The sequence below is a fragment of the Candoia aspera genome, chromosome 5 (assembly GCF_035149785.1).
Source record: "Candoia aspera isolate rCanAsp1 chromosome 5, rCanAsp1.hap2, whole genome shotgun sequence".
In the NCBI taxonomy this organism is placed as follows: domain Eukaryota; kingdom Metazoa; phylum Chordata; class Lepidosauria; order Squamata; family Boidae; genus Candoia; species Candoia aspera.
In genome coordinates this window covers 66787457-66806341 of record NC_086157.1, presented here as the reverse complement: position 1 = coordinate 66806341, position 18885 = coordinate 66787457, and the positions used below count along the sequence as shown (strand labels likewise).

At 33.0% G+C, this 18885-nt stretch overlaps 1 protein-coding gene across 1 annotated transcript in view; it reads left to right on the top strand.

Annotated features, from left to right (window-relative positions):
• The first annotated feature begins 389 nt into the window (after positions 1 to 389).
• NCAM2 (neural cell adhesion molecule 2) overlaps positions 390 to 18885 on the top strand; it is a 108667-nt gene continuing 90171 nt past the window's right edge. The window contains exons 1-8 of the mRNA XM_063304711.1: positions 390 to 408; positions 1609 to 1680; positions 4446 to 4652; positions 5288 to 5431; positions 8074 to 8211; positions 11449 to 11566; positions 13315 to 13475; positions 14025 to 14170. Of these exons, the coding sequence (XP_063160781.1) occupies positions 390 to 408; positions 1609 to 1680; positions 4446 to 4652; positions 5288 to 5431; positions 8074 to 8211; positions 11449 to 11566; positions 13315 to 13475; positions 14025 to 14170 (1005 nt within the window). The remainder of the gene's footprint in view (positions 409 to 1608; positions 1681 to 4445; positions 4653 to 5287; positions 5432 to 8073; positions 8212 to 11448; positions 11567 to 13314; positions 13476 to 14024; positions 14171 to 18885) is intronic.

Sequence of the window (18885 nt, the reverse complement as noted above, 5' to 3'; positions counted from 1 at the left end):
AATTTAAAAAAAAAATATATTTTAGAAAGGTAAGAGGTAGTATGCCAACTATTCTGAGAAATGAATATTTGTCAAAATACGTGAAAACAGCTGTGTATAACTGCATACGTCTTTTCACGTTGTTTTATGAAGTTAAGAATTAAGTGCATCAGAAGAAATATAAATGTAAGTTTAATGTAGCAGGAATGGTTGCTTAGCGACCAGTATGAAAGAAGTACATGGATGTGGTTTATTCATACAGAGATAGAATTGCAAAATAAATATATGAAGGAAGAGTGAGTGTGGTAAAAGGTAGTGGAAGACCAAGAAAGTCACAGTTGGATGGAGTTATTGATATTCACAAAAAGAGAAGAAATGTGAAGAACAAAAGGCAAAGTATGAATTGGTATATGGGTATAGTGGGAGAAAGTATGTCTTGCAATGCTGAAAAACATTCAGCAATTTCATCATACCCTTGAATCCTGCTTACTATTTTTTATTCTTTCTTTGTGAGTATGTTTTGCATAATATTACTTACCCCAACAGGAAGTGTGATGGCATTTACACAGGAATATATGTGAACTGAATATAATGATCCTTGCTTATAAATAAACAAATGTAAGATTGCAATGGTTAGAATAAATAACTTACTGGATAAAGGAGACAGACATCTCAGCATATACTGAAGTACCGATTATACATGGAATTTGGGCCTGGAGTTGATCTCTGCAAGGCTTGGTGTTTAATAGCTACAGTACTTATCAGACACCAGGGAGATTATATATATATATATATATATATATATATATGGGGGGGGGGGTTCAATCCTGTAAACTGCCCAGAGTCATGTGTGAAATGGGTGGCTATATAAATGATATAAAGAAATTATCTAAATAAAATAATCTGTGAATAACATTTATAATCTAATTAATGGGGAGGGGTCTTTCAAAGTCACTGTTGCTTCTCACAGCAGAGTGGTTGGAACAGTTGATCTAACATGTTGTTTTTTATTTTTTATTTGATTTATAACTTACCTTTATTTTTTTAACTCCAGATGGCATGCATGATGTAGGTGCCTCCTATTTTCTCCACAACCCTGCAAGGTAGATTGGCTGATAGGGAATGAATGACCTAAAGGCACACAACTGGCTTTCATGCCTAAGGGAGGCCTGGAACTCATGATCTCTCAATTTCTAGTCCAGCGCCTTAACCACTACACTAAATTGGCTCTCAAGTTCTTCACGCAATTGTTGGAATTCAAAAATTAAGTTATAATAATTATGAGAAAAAGGTATATAAGTAATTTATATAGGCTTTTTATATAGACACATATTCAGTGAGAATATACCAAGAATATTGTATTCCTATCTGGGTATTCTAACCTGGGTTGTAGCTCCAATTTTTTTCTGTATATGAATTAATAGTTCTCTGATGACTGCATTCTGCTTCTGAACTGAAGGTTAATAAAAGTTATTTAAAATTAGTATGATCTTTACGATTTTCAAATCAAGTTTATAAAATAAAAAAAAACATATATATTATTATGTGCTCTTTTCTACTATTTTTCTTAGTTTTTAAATTTTATTATTTAAGTTGACTACCTTAAATCTTTTACTTTATGTCTTACAGCACTTCAAGTGTCAATTTCCCTCAGCAAGGTAGAAGTCAGTGTGGGTGTATCCAAATTCTTCACATGTACAGGTATAATGAATTTTATTGTTCTGGATCAGCTTCATTATCAATATTACTATAAATTTTAACTGGAAAATGTATGGAACATCCTAGTGGCTTATTTAAATTCTTTATTAAAAGTATTAGAGATTGTCCAAGTATAAAAGTCAAGGATAGTGGAATGAATTCAGCTTTTAAATCAAGAGTGTTATAATTGACCAGGAAAGTATCCTTCAAAAATCAATAGGAAATGAAGTTGTATAACAATAATTTTTAAATGATACTATCTGGATAGTTTATGGTGAGCCTTTTATATTTATGAAGCATTTTTTTCTTAACCAAATTATTTGTGCTTTATGTGTTTGTCAGTATATACTAAATTACTGCAACACTAACCAGGTAGCAATGGTCAATGAACCAACAAAACCAGAATAGTTTTGTTTTTGTTTTTTTCATTTGTAGTAATCATGCTAAAAGTTCAGCATCAAGAACAGCATGTATAGAGAACACCAACAAATACAGTAACACTCAACATTCCAGTAAAATCAATTCAAACTTTCTGCACTGAAATTCAAACAAATCAACATAGTCTTTTGTGTTTATGATTTACAATCTGAAAGTTTAAAGAATAAGATCAGGAACTACCTCTTCCAGTGCAGATTAGGATATTCCAGCAGAGATGTAGCAAAATGAGTCAGGACATCCAGGCTCGAGTACTATGAAGCCACTATATTACCTTCCTCGACTATGTGGAGACACTTTCAGACATGGTTTTGTGTGCAAAAGGTGAACTTCCAGGCAATTACTGTCAGGTATGGTCATAAACATCAATATTGACTGTTATAATGAATTGGAGTGTCCCACAGTGTTAATTCTGCCAGGATGGAACACTAGAACCTAATATGCTTCTAATACTGAACATTTAATATTCTATCACCCCAATCCCTATTTGAGTAATACCAAGCAATGTGCCTTAAAACATACAATAGCATTAGATAGACCACAAGGAAAGTGGAAAAATAAAGGGAGAGTAGGATCTGAGAAATTAGGGACTTGTGGTGGAATCAAGAAGTGTGTATAGCCTTTGGGGAATTCAGTATATTCAGTTCAAAGAACAAGCTCAAAGGAAGACAGAGAAAGCAAGGGATTTGAGAGTGAATTCACATTAATAGAGCATTTACAGAGTTCACCTATAGATGAAGAAAGCCAAGGTATTTTTTAAGCTATCACATTTTGAGGCATCTCTTAAAAATAAGATGATGAATGATCTGGAATAAGTACAAAAATAGGAGGCTACTTGACCATTTGAAAAAGTGAGGAGCTTAAAGTTATGGTTCTTGCTACCACACAGAAAGCAAAAGATTTACAGATGGAACCTTGTACTACTGCAAAGACCTTCACTGAAGTACAAGGGAAGCAGACTGAGAGTGTCCTGAGGCACAAATATTACTAATTCAGGTATTTCCACCAAATAAAAACGGGAGGAAAGGAAGTACTCCAGCCTGACTGAGATTAACCAAAGAGCATCATGACAGAGGAAGAAGGAGGTTTATCAGATGTCTGGTAATTAATGGTTGCTGGCCTGTACAAAAGATTGCCAAGGAGGTTAATAGCCTTAAAACCTTATCAGCCCTTTTGTTTTAACTGACAAAAGAAATTGCCAAGGAAGATAGTCTGAGGCTTGGTCTAGCAAATCTCTTGATACCTGTGTTATTATGTTATCAGGATCTAGGAATCAACAGTGTAAATGGGAAGAAGCTAGAGAAGGGTATTATCCACTCTTACAGCTGTTTGGGAAAGTCATCCTTGGGTTACTTTAATATCATACCATAACACTGTCTGCTATGAGCAGGGATCATAAAAGTGGTTCTCTGAACTCTCTCTACCACGGTAGGCTTCCTTTACAAGCATATAGATTTGTCTGTCAGCTAGTTTCTAGTACATAAGAATGCCAGCTTTAGAAATATTGACCCAAAGTAGGGATTAAAGCTTTGGATAGATTAGAATCCTACCAAATACAGTAGTATGTCCATGCCTGCCTTAATAAACATATCTTCTTCATGCCTGCCTTAATAAACATATCTTCTTCTTGACAAGGTACCAAATATAGCAGTTTAGAGGAGATTAGCAATGCTTGTGCTTGCTAAAGAAATACAGTGCTGGGAGTCAGGATGAAGGGGAGAAATCCTGCTTGTTGCTAGGAATAAACTATTTGCTAAATAGTCCAGCCTTCTTTCCCCAACTTTGCACAACTTTCCTTCATTGGCCTGGATCTTTCCACAACCAGGAAGGAGGGAATATACTGAAAACAATCTCTTCATCCTTGGAAAAATAGGCTAGAGAGCACAAAGGAGTTGTTTCTTCAGTTTCAAGAAGCATACAACTCAATATGAGGTCAATCTGCCAAAGCTCTGCAGTCCTCAAGAGTCCAGTTTTTCCTGGAGGTTATCCAAGGTCTTTTATGAAAAAAGAACTGTGAGCAAAATGTTGCAGAGCATGGCCTTTTCTGAATTCAATAAATTTATCATGAAAAAAGAATAGTTTGAATTTGCACACATCCTCATCCATAAAACAATTTCAGGAGGTGATGTATAAGACATAATATTATGTTTTTTATTGTCTCCTCATATTGCAGAAAGGACATAGTTGTTGTTTTTTTAAAAAAGTTTGATTTGATATACAGTAGTTTTGTTTTTTTTTAAGATGTTTAATTTCATTAAAATACTATGTTTGCATTTAAGTATCTTTTGAACATTTGTTATATTCATTATTTCTTTTTTTTTTTTCCTTTTTAGTAATCGGTGAACCTGAGAGTATAGATTGGTATAACCCACAAGGAGAGAAGATCATTTCTAATCAAAGAGTGGTGGTGCAGAAAGAAGGTGTCAGATCACGATTAACCATTTACAATGCCAATGTGGAAGATGCGGGAATATATAGGTGTCAGGCAACAGATTCTTTAGGATTTAGTCAAGAAGCTACTGTTGTTTTGGAAATTTACCGTAAGTAAATTCAGTATAAAGCTTTGTCTTTCTACTGGAAATGCTGAGTATAAATTTCTGTAAATTTAATTAAAAAGTATACAATTAAATTGTGATACCATTTCTTCTAGTAAAGTGTTAACTACAGAGCTACCATATCTAAGCTGTAAAAATCCAGATAACCAACAGATAGTAGCAAAGAGAGAGAGAGAGAATAATTCTCTGACTCTATCTCATTCAGATCTTTGCTACCAAATTATGGTAACTCTTGCATACATAGGTAGAGTCTTTAACAGAACTTCTTGTTTCAAGTACACCATAACCAACACACTTACAATATCAAGATATTATAACACAATGATAACTTAGCTTCCTTGAAATGAAACTACCTAAGAAAATCCCCCCCAAAATAGAATAGTTTTGGCTGATCACTTATCCCTCATCTATGAAAATTGTTCTATGTGCATAAGTCCATAACTATATGGACTTTAAAATATTTTAAAAATCAAGAAATTGATTTTCTGAATCATATTTATACATAGCCTTTTTGCCAACAAATAGTGCTCAAGGTGACTCATTATAAATGATTGATTACTTTGAAATTCTTAACAAAATAAAGGATAATTTATTAATGTATATATATCACTTTTTCTTAGAAAAGCTCACATTCCAGGATGTCTCATCACCACAAGAGTTTGTACAGGGAGAAGATGTACAAGTCATTTGTCGTGTTACTAGTTCACCTGCGCCTATTGTCAGCTGGTTATATCAAAATGAGGAAGTCTCAAATATTGCTGACAGTTAGTATTTTGGTAACTCTTTAAATTATATGTTTTATTACATATTCATTCAGATTGCATACACATAATACCATTCATACTTAAGAAAGTGATGTGTGGAATGAAGAAATATAAGTACTTGAATATTTAAGCTGACATGGCTATTGCACTGACTTTACTGTTTGCTCTAAGATATGAAAACTATGTGGAAAATATCCCACAGGTTTACTAAATAAATGACCTAGTAATTCAAATGGTAATTCACAGTTAGAAGTACCTTGGCATAAATCTTCAGGTTCAGAGGTCACATCTGTTTTGTCAAATTTCCGCCAAAAACTTTTCAGCTCCACTTTTTGCTTTGGACATTAATTATTGTCCATAGAACTGTGTACCTGTCTTTCTCTAAAACTCTTCTGTGCATTGAGTTAGTCAAAATATCTTAATAACTTCCACATACAACATTCTTTCCTGACTCAGTCTAGCTTTGGATTGAAATGGGGCAGGCAAGAAGCTGACTGTTGAATGGAACTGAGTGACTACATCTACCACCATCTCTAGTGCAAATGGCAAGCTTGTGGTTTTCAAATCATAGTCAAGGATTCCACTGAGTTCATTTCTGATATGAGTAAAATTGAATTTTGAAAATTCATATTTTGTGCTATTTTGAACTTGTCCATAAAGTCACTATTAGTCAAGTTTGATTATAGAAGAGTTTGATTATTTATCTTTATTTAAGGCATCTTTTTTTTAAGCCTGGAATTTGAACTTTATCACTTGAAACAGAATAATCATCAGTTTATATTTCTATCTACTGATCTCCTGTTAAGTAACTGTTGCTGTTCCTTGTAGTGTGCTAATGTTCATTCTTCTGGTTCTTTAGCTGAAGAAAAATATGCTAGCATATTTACTATATCACTGGCTGAACTTTTATTGCCGCAGTAGTAAAGTTTGCAAGTAGTTCTGTCCCTATAGCTTTACTGCAAGACACTAAATTAGAAATCTACATAGCTTTGTTTCTCCTTCTACCTAGCATCAATAGGGGGTAGGGGTGAGACTTCCACTTGTTCTCCTTAAAATATGATGGGACAAGTTTCAATAAATGTGGACAGGTGGAGAGAGGGAAACTTTGAGGTGAAAGGTGAAAGGTCCCCTGTGCAAGGACCAAATCATGTCTGACCCTTTGGGGGGACACTGTTTTCACAATGTTTTCTTGGCAGACTATATGTGGTGGTTTGCCATTGCCTTCCCCAGTCATCACCCCAGTCATCACCCCAGAGGGAAACTTTAACCGTCATTTAATTTGCCCAAGTGGCACATTAACATTGTGGAAATGCTCCATGCTGGCAAGTTGTCACTCAGACTATTTATGTACATTGGTCTGCTGGAGTTCTAGAAGACTGTTAGATCTGTGTCAAGAACAGCCCAGCTGAAAGGTCTGTAGGACAGAGGAACAGTGCAGGTGAAGTGGGAGAGAACTTGCAAAGCACATCAAAAGAGTTTCTTCCTGATTCATCCCATGCTGATCTTCTATTCCATTACCTATTACTTGATTATTTTTGGATATGTGTTAACTGGTCTTCCAGAAGACTGGTAGATCTCTTTCTAGAAATAACCTGTTCACCATCTGTTGTTTATTTAATTTTCAATTTATCTTGTGCTTTTATCCTGTTGTTGTTGTTTTTATTTTATTTTGTGAGCTTCCCAGAATTAATTTGGAATTGGGTGACAGCTACATGAATGAAAAATGAATGAAACCTGTATATAATGCCTGACTGGTACTTCACAAATTGCTAATCAGACATCTCTCATGTAGATGCCTCTGCAAAAGCCACATATCCAGTGTCTCTTGATGCCCAAGCCAAAGCAGCCATGTAGGCTATGCCGAACAACCAGAGGAAAGGGGATAAACCCAGAGCATGGCCAATGGGATCTAGCACATCCAAGTCTTTGACCATATCATCAATAACATAGTTAAAAAGGCATTGCATAATATTTGTACAGTAAGACTTTTTGGGAGGAAAGAAAAACACTGAAACACTACTTTGTGGTTGAGATGAAAGCTGCAGCATAAAATGTATAAATGGATACCAGGGTATCTTTCTGTGCCACATAGCAGGATGGGAAGATGAGCCTGTGAAAATATACCATCAATGATATTTGGGAAAGGATGGGGAAATTTACCTTTTTTTTGCTTTGGCATTTTTATCATCTGCTTTGTATTTATTATATAATGTTTTATATGAATGATATCTCAGTCTTAGCTTTGTTATGCTTTTATCATTTTTTGTGCTAAATACAAAAGATACACAAATTGTATCCTTCCCAGTCTGAGTTAAAATGGGTAATACCTAAGACTCAAATTGCTTTGTAAAGACCAATTGCATCATGTCTTTAATTCAACAAAGGGAATCATGTCACCCAGCAGTGTGAATCTCTTTATCAAAGTGAATGTAAGTAGTATTGCACAGTTCTGTTAGAAACACAAGATGTAAGAAATCTAAAATACAGAATTGAACTTTCAGGATTACATATTCTGTGAAAATTGAAATATGTTTTGTTGATGAATACTTTAACAGTATAGTGGAAGTATTTAAATATGTCAAAAGTCATATTTACTCATTGCCATTGCTTATGGATAATATTTGTCCTATATGCTTTTCCAGATAGATTTGCCATGTTGCCAAACAACAATCTTCAAATTCTTAAAATTAATAAAAGTGATGAAGGAGTATATAGATGTGAAGGAAGAGTCGAAGCCAGAGGAGAAATTGACTTTCGGGATATCATTGTAATTGTAAATGGTAAGAACTTAAACTAAACTATATTTCTGATATTTTGGTGATTTAGACTAAGGTAAATTAATTTTTAAGAGTAAAACTGTAGTAGTCACTATAGTAGTGACTATAGTAGTCATATAGTTACTATTGCAGTCAAACACTTGTAACACTAACTCATCACTTCCTAGATGAGTATAGGTGGTTCACTTATATAAATGTGTCCTTTAACTTTGGTATCATCATAATATAGGCTATAAATCATTCCAAGTTTGTATATGGATATGTTATATGTTTTAATAATATGGACAATGTTCTAAAATTTATCTTTGGAAAAAAAATATATGTAAATGCACGAGACAGAGGATTGTAAGTTTTGAATGCATTATTCAGTAGCCAAACTCTCTATGTAGAATGACAAAATAATAATAAAAAAAGTTATTCTTATTTTAATTTCATAAGAAATGTATAAAAAGGGTAAAAAAAGTACATTGTTTTCATTTTGTTTCCATTGATTTACTTTTTTCATGAAAACAAATGCAATTAAAGAGGTTAATAAACTCTTACAAGTTCTTTTATGTGCACTAATTTCCCTATTCAGAATCAGTGAGTTGGATTCAGTCTTGCTTCTTAAGAATGGAAGGACATTCCATTCCTTTCATTCACAGAAGTTCACAATGTGACTTCCCATACTGTTATAGGGGGTTGTAGACTGAAGTGAGAATCAGAGAAAATGCTCCAGCACCAGAGGAGCAGTGCTAAATGAATTCTTGGATTCAGCTCAGAACTATAGCAAATCAAGAGATTTTTTTTTTTAAATGTATTTATATGATACTTGTTTTATTAAAAGCAGCCCAATGAATAAATTATGTTTTATAGTTGCTTACGATATGTTTTATGGTTGTTCAATTATCAGTACATTGATAAAACAACACCAAACATTACATTCAATCACTAATAAATTCTAAGCCAAGACTTTAAAAAAAACACACACATACAGAGATGCATATTATCTTTTCACATTGCAATATATGAGATGGCGAACAGGAAACCAGAAAGCAAACTAGAAGTAAATACAGTAAAAAAATAACAAATGTAGCATAATATAATTTACAGTATAATTACGCATTGTGAATTTATTGCTACATTGTTCTGAAGTGTAAGTAAAAAGCTTTTTGCAATTTAATTGGTTTTACCTGGTGCCTATGTAGTGATTCTCCAAATAATAATAATAATAATAATAATAATAATAATAATAATAATAATAAAAGATGAATTCCTTTTCACAGGAAACTGATAACACAATTATTATTTCCTGAAATGATATAGATAGATCTTTATTATGGTCACTGACAGTCGACTTCTTAAAAGAATACAGCACAAGATGCCTTGGTGTTGGAAGAAAAAAACAGAAACATTATATGGAAAACAGTAAAATGCCTAAAATTGAGAATGTTCCTAAATAAAAGTACATATAATAATTTACAATACCAGTAAGTATAGGAATAGAGTCCAGGTAATAGAAACAGCTAGACACAGCATCACAAGGAGCTGATACACTATTGTGTAATAGAGGTCTCACATTTGTCAGTCACTGAAAATTTGGGTGGAGGAAATTCCATAGATTTCCAGTAGGAGGTCATTTTTACAACATTGATCATAAAAAAACAAACTGGATCCTTTTTATGCCATTCACATTAGGAAGCCATTTAATACTCACAAGAGCAACAGCATAAGTCTGGCAGTGAAACAATTGGCTTAAAGAGAAATGAAGAAAATCTCTTGGAGCCCATTTTCCTGCATTAATATTGCTATGAAGAGCAAATAAAACTAGTTGATTGTATTGATAAGTGGGGAGAAAATCCTCTTTATCATTTGGACTCACAGAAGCACTGAATTTACTGCTTTCAGACTGCTTATACAGTATGGCATGGAAGCTTGGTGAAGGGGTTTTCTGTCTTTGTCTTTATCTCTTGGGATGAGTCTGTGTGAGCAACAAATATTTTCCAATTTTTCACTTTTAACAGAGATAGCTGCTAGTTGCTCAAACAAAGCTACAAACAATTAAAATACAATATTTAGCCAGAAAAATCTGAGGAAGGTTTTCCAGTTACATCTGTATATAAAGTTCATCTGTGAGTAGCACATTAAATGCATAAGTACAGATGGTGGGCAGCATGCTTCCTGGATGCAATGTTTTTCTGAAAGTCATTGCTCCAGAGAAATCCATTGTCCTTGTTTAGAGGAAAGGAATCAAATACCTCATCACATTGCTGAAATAACACCTCAAATCTATTCACAGAATTCATGGTGTTCCATGAGGAGATTTAGATCTTCAGTAGGAGCCTTTGTAATGAGAAGCTGGTTAATATTCAATTGTTCTGCTGCCTTAGCTGGTTTCAGAATTCCCAGGCCAGTTCTGTATCTCTTTTTTCTGCCCATAATGTGTGAAGTTTGGGATTCATATGATAAGTAAAATAAGATAAAATATCAAAAATAAAATAAAGCAGAAGTTCCATAGAACCATGGACAAGTGCCAAACAAAACAAGTGCAAAACAGAGCTTGCCAACAAGGCCACTCCTCTGATTCTATCTTTCGGGGGGGGGGGGGTACTCCTAAAATCATATGCATAACAATATGCAAATGTTTCAACACCACTCTTCTTTTCCTCCTTGGCCTCCTCTACCTCATCCTCTCCTTTACTGGAAGGGGGAGAAGAGTAATATTAAGTCTGATGTTCCATCTATTTTATCTTTAAATCCAAACTTAGTATGTCCAGTGTTTTATGACATTGCTGTTTAATTTTATTTTAATGTCATCTTCATATTTCAGAATGAAGTACTTTGGAGGTAGGTATTATTATGTACATATAAATATGTATGATACCTGCTTCCCAGCTCATTCTGCCAGAGTGGTTCTCTCAACTTCTGCTGCAAATTCCTCTCCTGATAATCCCTCTATCTTGAAAGGCTAGGAAACAGCACAAACTATTTTTCCTGGGTTCAGTGGAGAGCAATGTGACTCTACTTCTGTAAGGAAGTGGATGATATTTTATAAATAATTAGCTTTATTCTTGATATCGGTAAAACAAAATATCATCAGATGTTTTCGAGAAGATAAATGACACTCCCCCCACCTTCCTCAATTGTCCTTCATAATCTTCCAGATCCCATGTTTAAATCATTATGGAGAGATGATCTGAAGGACAAAATAAATCTGTTTTCAATTGTCTAATGTCACATGCATTTTTTATATTTTTCCAGTTCCTCCAACCATTACTTTGCTCCAGAAGTCCTTTAATGCTACGGCAGATCGGGGAGAGGCAGTTACTTTGTTCTGTAAAGCTACTGGTTCTCCTGAACCTGAAATCAACTGGTATAGGTAAGTTTCACAAGCAGAAATATTTAAAATACAATGGGTTTTGGAATTACTAAACAATGAGCAGAACTTTTGAACCAATAGGGATTTTTTTTTAATGTGCTGATTAAAAACATTTCTGTTCCCCTGTCTGTGCTCAGTTCTGAATGGATGACTTGCTAAATATTTTCTTATTGTATCAGATTCTGTGTAATCCATTAAAATAACATGCATACTGACTAAGTGTTGAAAACACACACCAAAAAGATGCACACTGAAATGGCAGTTTACTTGGATTGTGAACTACACTAGTATAATAAATAATGTGTCAAGCTGATGGAAGACTTCAAAAACAAGTGTTTTCAGAAACTCTTCCAGTGTGTCTCAAGGGCCTTTCAATGATATTATGATTAAACATAGTTTACAATACTGAAGATAATAAAAAATGTTATTTTTATATGAAGGCAAATATTCAGATTCTGCAGTATGAAAGGAATTTCACTCAAAACTATAGTTTTGAACATTGCCAATATTACATAAAATTATATGTAATAAAGAAGGCTAATCATTCAGAAAATCTATAATTAAACATTATTTTGGTTCAGATGTTTACATTAAATTCAGTCTATACAGCCATATGAATATATTAAAGAAAAAATAATCTCATTATTCCTTTGGGGAAGTATTTATTCTGAGAATCATAGGAGAAAGTCACTTTGTGTACTTTTGCAACATATATTTGAGCATACTCCCTTATTACAGGTTGCTGGTTAAGATTTTTGCCCTTACAACATGGTGCTTATTTGATTCTGCAGATTAATTTACAGAACGCTTTGGAAATCTGTTGCTGTATGCAAATACATTTGTGAATAGAAGTAACAGATTAAGATTTTCACATTAAGTGAAAATAATTGTGTACATGTAAATGTCTTGATGTAAATGTCTAGATGTAGAAGATATACAGTAATTTGAAATTATTAATGGTAATAATAAATTTCCTGGTAATAAAATAAATATAAAATGTTTCTTCTTTCATTGTGTGATATATAGAGAGATAGATATATCTCTAAAGAACTTTTACAACTTCTCCTGACAGCATTCTGATCCCTGCATCATATTTCCTCAGTAATTATCCTTATATGAAGATTACATGATTTATGTCTTTTGGAATATAAATCTTTCTTTATATGGAAGTATTCAGTAATCAAAATGAAAGTATTCAGAAATAAAGTCAAGAATATTTGTGTTCAAATTTATTTATCCTTCTCATACCTATGAGGAAAGCATACATTCTTCATGGCATGAATAAGTTATCAATAATATAATGAATAATATGTTATACTATATAACATTTCTTCTATAGCATACAGTAAAGCTACATGATTTTAGCTTTCTTAAGCAGCCAACTTAAGCCCTCAGAATATGTCCAATTCATTATGTCTTTAGTGATAGATTGATTATAAATGTTAGTTTCAATAATAAAGTAGATAGAATTTGAACCTTCATACTGTAATTGTAGAATGTCAGATGCATTAAATTAAATTTATTTGGATTGATAAAATTGCCACATCATATTGAAAATTAATTTATATGTTCTTATTTCATTATATATTGAAGCCCATTACAATGTATTTTCACATACAAATGAAGTAATTATCTTTTCTTGTTAGTAGCACATTACATAGTAATAAGAAGACTGAACTTTTAGATTTTAGTAGGATCATTCAGCTTGTAAAGAATACATGGTCTTTATATACTTTCTTATTTTGTAGGAAGGGCAAACATATTGAGGAAAGTGATAAATATCTATTAAGAGGAAGCAATATGGAACTAACCATAAAAGATATTAAAAATATTGATTCTGGTCCTTATATTTGTGAAGCAAGAAATAAAGCAGGAAAAATGACAAATCAGACTTTCATGCAAGTTTTTGGTAAGTATTGTTTGGCTTCCTTTGAATCTCAGTTCAAATTTATTGTATATACAATTTCTTAGAAATGTTTCCATTTACTTGAAGAGTAAGTTGAAAGTTGAAGAGGAGAGTCACTGTGGCATTAGCTACTAAACAGTTCTCTTTCATAGAACCAACTTCTGGAGAGATCTGCTAGGGTTAGATATAAATTGTGAGCATAGCAAGAACTGGGTAACAAGAAGAAAAAATGATGTTTTCTGCATCTGCAGGATTTAGGCTTCATAATGTCCCATCTATCTAATCTATAGAGGGTCATAGTATGGAGATAAAGATCAGGATAGAAAAGAATATCTGAGATTGAATAGAGCTATTATTTTACGCAGTGTTATTTTCATTAAGCATATGGAATTAAATTTAGTTAACCTCTCGCAAACCTCTAGCAAAAATGGAATAATGTTACAATACAGATAAGCATAATTCTTGATAAAATATGTCTGTATCAAGAATTACACAGGCTTGTATGTACCCTTTCATATCAAGAACAAGTAATATAATTTATATTTCTAACAGTACAGCCTCAAATAATACAACTTAAAAATGAAACCACCTTTGAAAATGGTCAAGCCGCTCTGATATGTGAGGCAGAAGGAGAACCAGTTCCTGAAATCACTTGGAAAAGAGCCATTGATGGAATAACTTTTTCTGAAGGTGACAAGGTAAATTGATAAACTGTTAAACTGTTTAATAATCTGTTAAACTGTTACAATAATCAGTATTAGATTTATTCAAAATATAAATATAACTTCAGTTAGATAAAATATTTTTGAGTGAAATATTCATATATTAGTATGAAAATCTTGCCTTTCCAGGTTTCAGAAAACAAAAAAGTCAGACTAAGGAGAGTAATTCTTCCTTCAATTAATTTCTGGGCAGCACTTAGCATTATGCTTGAATTACAGTTTTATTGATGTTTTTTCTTGCCCAGCAAAGTGGTTGCTTTCTAACTTATCCTCAGGGTGCTTGAGAATTTTGTTCAAATTTCCTTGTGGGCATCTTTGAACTTTATTACTGGAGTTGACAGGAGGTCTTATTGCTGGTGTTGTTGTTTATTTCACATCTTCCATAACTCTGAAACCACTCTGCACATCGACAGACATTTCTTCCTAATGTTTTCCTTTGAGGGGTTAATTGAAATGTGGGAAGCCCCGGTGGATGCAGATTACTTAAGAAATAATGGTATGATGAAATTCAAGGTATTTGTTCAAAAATCTGGCAACTAAATAAAAAGACCATATTCCATCCATAATTATTTAACCAAAATAATTGGAATTTATTCATCACTAGAAATAAATTTCTAAAGCATTTTAGCAAATGGAAAATTTGTTGGGAAAAAGAACACAAGGTTTGGGGTTTCTTCCATGGCACTGGCACCGACCAGTGAAACACAAACAAGACATTTATTTAATTTTATAGAATTTTTAAAATAAATTTCCAATTAGAACCTATTTGTGTGCATTTAATGTAACCTATTTTTTAAAAAAAACAAATCATCATTTTGTGAGAAGTATACTTATCTGTGAGACCCATTTTTTTAAAGAAAATTGAATTTCCTGTGTCAAAGATAATTATAACTAATACAGTTTTCTTTATATATGTGTTAAAATTATATTTTTATTTGGATAATCTGTTTGCAGAATATAGGACATATTTATATATCATTTCCAGGCATCTTGCTTTTAATTTATACCACACACACACACACATGCACATGCACATATACACACACACACTGTATATAGAGTAACAAGAGTTTATCAAGACCTTTTAGCTTTGAAAAGAGCTAAGTGATGCATTACATGAAGAAAGTGAAAAGTTTTCTCCCTGTCCACAAATAATATTTATAGAGAAGAAATTGTTAACCTATGGAATTCATTACTACAACTTGTAGAATTCATTAATGTAAGACTGAATAACTTAATGGAAGATATGTCTTTCAAGGTCTGTTGGTCTTGAAGGGCCAGTGAGTTGTATTTGGAGGCATTTGTCTCCAGCTTGCACGCAGGACAGAATCATTGGTTGGCCTCTATGAGAAACAAAATGCTAAACTAGGATGGACCTTGGTCTGGCTCATCAGGGTGCTCTAATATGTTATTAATTGTAGCTATTATCAATATTTTATGTCCAATGCCACCATAATTGTGTAAAAAAGTGTATGATCTTCTGAGATCTCCAGTAAAAATGTTGAAATGTCCTTGAGATCCTAGTTGATACATAATAGCACATATAAATGATTTTATTGATATAAGTTATCAATATCGAACTAGAAATAATTCATACAAACATATACAGTAAGTATACACAGACATACTACAATTGCTACCTGATATACTAAACCCCTTTTTTATTAGCTCTTTTGACATAATGTAGCTTTTTAAAAAATGTGGGTCTTATATTATCTTTTTTGGCTTGAATTTCTCCTAAATGCTTCCCCTACTTTATAATATATTAGAAATAAGACACAAAGGAAGTTTAAGCATACCTATTTGAACCATAATTATTGTCTATCTAATTAACCATGAGCCAAGTACTAATTTAGCTTTTGCTTTTTTTTATTTAAACTCATGCTTTGTAATATTTTGATTATTAGCATTTATCTTCCCCCTTTCTATATACAAAGAGCAGTCTAGAGTAATGTGTCTTGCTGGAGACATTTCTGACTTGTTAAGTTGCTATCTTGATGCCTGCATTGTGACAGGAGATGACCTAAATAACTTTTCAAGAGCAAATAATGGCTTTTTATTTGCACTTGAAGTTCCCCATTTATTAAATGGGAGATATTGTATGTTCTAGGGCTCACAATCTAGAGATGTAGCCTGTTTTTTCTTCTGATAATTTAGTCTACATAATATTTTTTTGTAGTGGGTCAGTGAAAAGTGATTTTATTGGAGAGTATGGGTGGATGATATCCAGTAGCACATTTCAACTCCAGGCAGCCAAAAGATGCCATTGATGTCCTGTCCCTGTGTCTGGAAGCCATCCAGGTCTGGATAGAAACAGACAGACTCAATCTTGTTCAGACCGAATAGCCATGGATTTTGGGGGCCCTTGGATCTGGGGACATTCCATTTTTAACATGGAAGAGTTACACTTCTCTTTCTGTAGTCTGTGGAGTCCTTGGTGCTCTCTGGCAATGAAATGTCTGCAAGAAAACAACAGGGCTCAGAGAGCACCAAGGACTCCATAGTTCAACCCTGAGCTACAAATATTCTCTTTGATTGGTATTCTGTAGTCTATTGCTTTATCAATTGTTTTCCAAACACTGACCACCTCCCCCTGATTTCCTATTTTACATAAGATAGCAGATGACACTGACACTGCCCACTTAATACATCTGAGCTACTTGTGTTTGGACTAAATAGTTCATTAGTTTGGCAAACAGATTAAAAGACATGTTGAGTGGTGAATCCTTTCTCCAGCTATGTTCTCATATCTGTTTAGTTGTTTCAGCTGAACAGGTACTACCAGCACATTTCCAGGTCACTTCAAAATCTTTTACACAAATATTATTTTGCTAGATGTAGTCAATATGCAATAAATTGAAGCCTTGCTTCAGTGGAGATTGTCTGGAAGCTATCAAATTATTTTGTGAAACTAATTCACCTGCTTGGCTTCATTCCCTTCAAGCATCAAAGAAAAGTTATAAAATTGTTAAAATTAAAGAAAAGATTATTTGATGGAAGAATATTTGATTACTATTGCTACCATTAAATTAAAAAAAACATACAGCATTTTGGCAAGGAGTTAAAATCTTCTTTTACTAAAGGGCTATAGCTGGCCCGACAAACTTCAGCAGTCCTGAGAGAAAATTATTTCCAAACTAATTTTACATTAGCTTTTGGTGGCAAGTGACTATGGGACTTTGCACCAACAGATCTCCTCTATCTGAAGCAGAAATTAAGGATCATATTTACCAAGTAAGATCAGGAAAAGCATCATGTGAAGATTTCATCCACCATAAACTTTAAAAGGAAAGCATGCATTGGAAGCTCCAGTTTTGCTAGCCCTTTTAAATAAAAACAATGCAGCCTATCTCCTTGCATCTAGTTGTCAACACACAGTCCTCATTCTATTCACAATAATATTGGTAATAGGCTAGACATTTCTAACTATACATACAGTATATTTGCTAGTTATGTATTAATAGTAAATGCAAAATTATTTATGTTAAAGTATCTTTGGGTAGAATGCAAATGTATGCTGACAGAGGAGCAATCAAAGTTGTGGGGTGTCATTCAACATTTGATCAATGTTTGGTTCTAAATAATCTGGTGATATACATGATATACCCTGAAATAATTGTTTGTATAGCTTTTGTAGATTTAAATCTACCTTTGACTTGACTCCTAAGGTGAGGAAAAATAAACTATGGGAACCTAGGCTTGGCTACTATAGATAAGAGGCTGTAAATGTTTATGAAAAGGCTTCATACAAGCAACTATTTTAGACTTAGATGCTTTCCTCGGGGTATATATCACATCACATTCCCATTCTTGGAGGGATAAAGCAGTTTTTAAAACTATTTTAAATCTGTTTTTTTTAAACTATATTCATTAGTTGGGCAGTCAATGTTGACTGAAATTTTCATCCTTCAGTTTTGGAAGGCAGAGCAATTTCAATTTAATTTGATGATGTTGCAGTTGTTTTGTTTGTTTCATCGGTGAGCTTGAAGAGGAAAAGGTTCATATCATATATAATTACTGTATAAACTGTTATACAGTTATCTGATTACACAGATGGTGGTTATGAAAGAGGCTAGGGGTATTTTTAATGGTAAATGTGAAATCATATTTTAATCTTCCTAGGTCTTAGTACTTTTTTATGAAACCCAATATTATTTCTCCACTAGCTTCTGTTTATCTGTATTCTGTGATGGTGTTGTTTTTAGTAGAACTACTGAAAACTGCTTAGACATATTTTATTAAATGTATTAACCTATTTTTACTGTTTTCATAAGTTTTGTTTTTTGCTTGGCATTGCATTAAATTTAATTTACTATGAAATCCCAGTTACTTTTTGTTTTGTTTTTTACCTGATGAATAATTTCTAAACTACATTCAGAATGATATCAGCCTCCATGGTAATCTTTTAACCTAGGTTAGGTGTAGCTGTTGACTATAAAACTCAGTACAATTTTTATTGGCAAAGGTTGAGAGTAGTTATAACCATAATTTGTTTCTTCTTCAAATTCATTTTCAAGCCTGATAATTTTCCACTGTAATTTTTATTAATCTTTGAAGATTATTAATCTTTGAAGGTTTTCAGATTTTTGGAGAAAAGGACAATGTTGTTGACAAAACATAGATGGTTGATCTTTATTGCTTCTTTGGACCAGTTCAGCTGTTTGAATATCTCTTCTAAGATTGCTGATAAT